This window comes from Loa loa (assembly GCF_000183805.2).
Source record: "Loa loa unplaced genomic scaffold supercont3.719, whole genome shotgun sequence".
NCBI classification, from domain to species: domain Eukaryota; kingdom Metazoa; phylum Nematoda; class Chromadorea; order Rhabditida; family Onchocercidae; genus Loa; species Loa loa.
Genome location: NW_018108899.1, coordinates 12,511 through 16,688, shown reverse-complemented (window position 1 = coordinate 16,688; position 4,178 = coordinate 12,511). Strand labels below are relative to the sequence as shown.

Below are 4,178 nucleotides of genomic sequence, written 5' to 3'. Positions count from 1 at the left end.
AAATTTTTTAAATAAAATTCAACTACAGAATGAATAAAAGATTGCATATGTATTATATCGTGTTTATGATTGAAATGTTATCCGTATTGGTTGTATGTTTATTAGAAAGCGGTAAACATTGTCATAATAATCTTTTGTTTTTAAAACTTTTACAAAGTATTTATGTTTAAAACTTTTACAAGTATTTAAGTAATGCTTAGTTTTTAAAACTTTTACAAAATATTTAAGTAATGTTTAGCTTTTAAAACTTTTACAAAGTATTTATGTTTAAAACTCTCACAAGTATTTAAGTAATGCTTAGTTTTCAAAAGTTTTACAAAGTATTTAAGTAATGCTTACCTACATGTCCATATAAAATTTTAAGATTTGAACGTAAAATTGGATTTTTAATTGTTGTATTGAGATCATCGAATGTTCGCACATTTGGCATTTTGCAAAATTTTCTCCAAATAACATATCCAGGTATTCCATGATCACGTCCACGTTGAATATTGATAGAACCAAGATCAGAATTACCAAATATTCGTTCAGTTATTGCTGGAGTAAGCCTGTTGAATCCCATTAGTAGTTTGATATATAAGACGAATAATTGTTATCAAAGGTTAATTTAAATACTGTTTATTTTCCCCATCTCAGTTAAAAGCTCATTAAATTTTCCAGTAATTCTTTTATTAATTCTTCAAGCAATATTGAATTTATATAATTCTTTTATCTCAGATACCTTTGGGGCATTTTTGCTGGTAAACTTATCAAACCACGAATGATTGGATCAATTCCATGCGCAAAGAGATGGATACTTTTGAACATGCCATCATTAAACAATATGCCACCTATACGGTGGAAATTCTCGTCAAGAAATGGATAAAATTCCTAGAAATTAGGAAAAAGAAAGCCTATATAATACAAATAATTATTATTGTTGTTGAAATGACCATTGCTTGACCTTTTTTTCCAAAAAAAAGGTTATTTTCAATTATAAAAAAGTTCAAAAAATTGTAATAAATTTCTAATAGCATTACATTTAATTAATGGGTAATTAAGCCCCGATAAATGCTATCCATTTTCCATTCAATCTATTCCTGATACGACTATTTTCCGAATTTCTTTCCTGTCTTCCTCTAACATTTTCGACTTTTTAAAAAAAGATTTGAAAATGTTTATCACCGCATCTAACAAACGAGAAAGGGTGAAACCTGTATCATTCCATGTCCAAATCGGAAGGCACATCCGGTAAATTCATTACTGATGGTTGCATCCACGTTCTCGTCATAACCTTCGTACTCACCGATTAATTCATTAAATTTACTGCCTAATATACGAGGTAAATATTCCTAGAAATTATGCAATAACTTATTCAATTTTATGACTTAATATTATTTGATACTAAGATTTCAATTTCATTCCTAATTATTTTATCACCCTATCATCATTATTGCTCATTAAGATAAGTAAGTAATTAAAAAGAGCACTCATCATAATGATGACAAAAGTGATAATGATAGCAATGATGATAGCAGTGATAAGATGCAAACAAACCTTATATGTAATATGTTGTATGGCAGCTCCAATTATTCGTCGTGTTTCTTGAAAAATTCGATCCTGATCCCAATTTTTGTTTAAATCTTGCAACACTGATGCTATCCTCAAATATCCCATAACATTAGCATATTCTTAACAAATAACTAATTAACAGTTCGTCTTTAAATTGACAATCATTTGGCAACCTTTTTAACGATTTCTTTTACGAAACTCTTCCTAAAGTAATTATTGAGATCATACCTATGTCAAGATTTAAATTAAGTTTAAAATTTTAAAATGATTCCTTAGTTCGGAAACTAAACATGGATTCAGTTTTCTCATTGCTATGGACAAAATTAACGAAAATATCAAAGGTCACAAAGTGATTCAAGGATACTTGTTATGTTCTCGAACAAAAAGTACATGGAGCGCAGCTAAACCGACAAATATATTAGCTCGATCATCACCGGTGATAATATTTTGATTGCTATCAATTGGAGGGAAAACACGATCTCGAATAATCTGTGTCTTCATGAAACTTCCCTGCCGGAACATGAATTGATCCAAATCGGAAGAACCGTAAATCTATTAAAATGCGTAGATATCTAGTATTAATATTGAAATGCTCAAGAATTAGCATTCGTTATTGCTAAAGAATTTTACCATTGAACCATCAAGATATGCCGAGTTTTCGTTGTATTGTTCACGGGGAAATGATTTCCCGGTGCCACATAACGGGGTAGAACGTGCCACCGGTAAACATTGGAAACGACCAAACCTAAAATTATTATCAGTAAAGTCATCTCTTTTGTTTATATTATCAGTGAAGTAATTTTATCACCCTTTCCATACCATACTTCAATAAAGTAAGACTGGCAAAGGTCAAAGTAAAGTAAACAGATTTACCCATTTGTAAAATACGGGAATTTTTTACCTGATAATATATCTAAAATTATTATCAGTGAAATCATCTCTTCTTTTGTTTTTATTATCAGTGAAGTAATCTTATCATCTTTTCCACACCATACTTCAATAAAGTAAGACTGGCAAAGGTTAAAGTAAAATAAACAGATTCATCCATTTGTAAAATACGAGAATTTTTTGCCTGATAATATTGAAATACGATAAATTATTAAAAATTTGAAAAGTTTATCAGACAATCAAAGAGTACAAACTTTAGGAGATGTTATCAGGTGAAAAAAAATGAATCATGTTAGGATTTTTCACTGAGAATCTTCAGAAGGAAAAATGAATCATGTCAGGATTCTTCAGTGCTAATCCTCAGAAATAAAATGAATCGTGTTAGGATTCTTCAGTGCGAATCTTTAGAAGGAGGAATTCAAACAGGCAGTATTCAGGTTTTATTTATGACATATTTACATAACGGAAATGAAGAAAGCTTACGTTGGATCATGTCGTGATAAGAAAACATTCGTGCATTTAGAATTAGGTTCACATGATGCGCATTCTTGATTGTTTAGAGTTGTTGTCTTGGCCATATCGTGGCTCAAAAATTGGCCCCATTGCATCAGCAAAGCATTTGAATCACTTGTCACCTAAAATTAAATTAGCATCAAATTCTTTATTTATTCAGTATAAATGGAAATTTGTAAAAGTCGAAAAAAAAAAATTTGTGGAAAATGATTAGATTTTGATTTCAGCTTTGAGAAATTAGTCATGAATCATCTCATATATCTCTTTTAACTTTATATTACTAAATATGCTGGTGTTTTTTGTCTGTCCTTTTGATTCAATGAATTAAAACTGTTTGTTTTCTCATCCATTAACTCCTCTTTTTTCTCCTTGATCTTTGACCCCAAGATTATTATTAAAATTATGCTTACTTTCCGATGCTTATCATTTCATCGTTTGTAATTTAATAAGTAAATAAAGTGTAATTTATTTGGTTTGTTGTTTTAATTACTAAAAATGAATAATTTGCATATTCTGACCTGTGTATCTGATGCAAGCATTAAACGTGACGCCTCGCGTGCCATTGGTCGCGTTTTTCGAATTGATGCTACAGTGCAAGGTGAATTTACTGATCTTTTGAAGTATTAATATGATTTTATCATCTGAGATAGATTATCACACAAATTCTTTATGCTAATGATGATGTTCACTTTAGTCAGGGAATTAAGAAGCCAAGAGTAGTCCGAGTTCATTTTAGTCAAGAAATCAAAAAGCCAAAAGTGATCCGAATTCATTTTAGTCAAGAAATCAAGAATCCAAAAGTGATCCGGTTGCTGTTTGTTGATAATAAAAAGTAAAACACATCCCGAACATATATCTTACTCGTATTCTTATCTTAAAATTAAATTTCAAATGATTAAAATTGATAAATAAACCCAACATATTGGCGCATTAATTCCATTATCATATCGTGGTTCTTTCAAACGAATGTACGGTGAAAAAGCAGCACCATTTTGTGGTGATTGTAAATTATTACATGTACCATCAAAAGTTCGAAATCTAAGATGATAGCATAAATTTGCTTGCAATTATTACGATCTAATTGTGAGACACATCCAAATCGAGCATTTTTTTGCGTACATCACCAATCGATATTGTATGACGTGTAGATGTATCTGTAAATTTATCAGAAATTTATTTAATTAAATCAATTAAATTGAAAAAGAAGGAACGATTAATGGAAAAAA

At 29.8% G+C, this 4,178-nt stretch overlaps 1 protein-coding gene across 1 annotated transcript in view; it reads right to left on the bottom strand.

Annotated features, from left to right (window-relative positions):
* Window positions 1-335: 335 nt before the first annotated feature.
* The window catches only part of LOAG_18942 (animal heme peroxidase), a gene marked incomplete at both ends in the record, with an annotated part of 8,005 nt that continues 4,162 nt past the window's right edge, over window positions 336-4,178 (bottom strand). Inside the window, 8 exons of the mRNA XM_020451604.1 lie at window positions 336-548; window positions 722-870; window positions 1,194-1,331; window positions 1,537-1,642; window positions 1,916-2,103; window positions 2,182-2,296; window positions 2,923-3,074; window positions 3,471-3,538. Coding sequence (XP_020304599.1) covers window positions 338-548; window positions 722-870; window positions 1,194-1,331; window positions 1,537-1,642; window positions 1,916-2,103; window positions 2,182-2,296; window positions 2,923-3,074; window positions 3,471-3,538 — 1,127 coding nt within the window. The remainder of the gene's footprint in view (window positions 549-721; window positions 871-1,193; window positions 1,332-1,536; window positions 1,643-1,915; window positions 2,104-2,181; window positions 2,297-2,922; window positions 3,075-3,470; window positions 3,539-4,178) is intronic.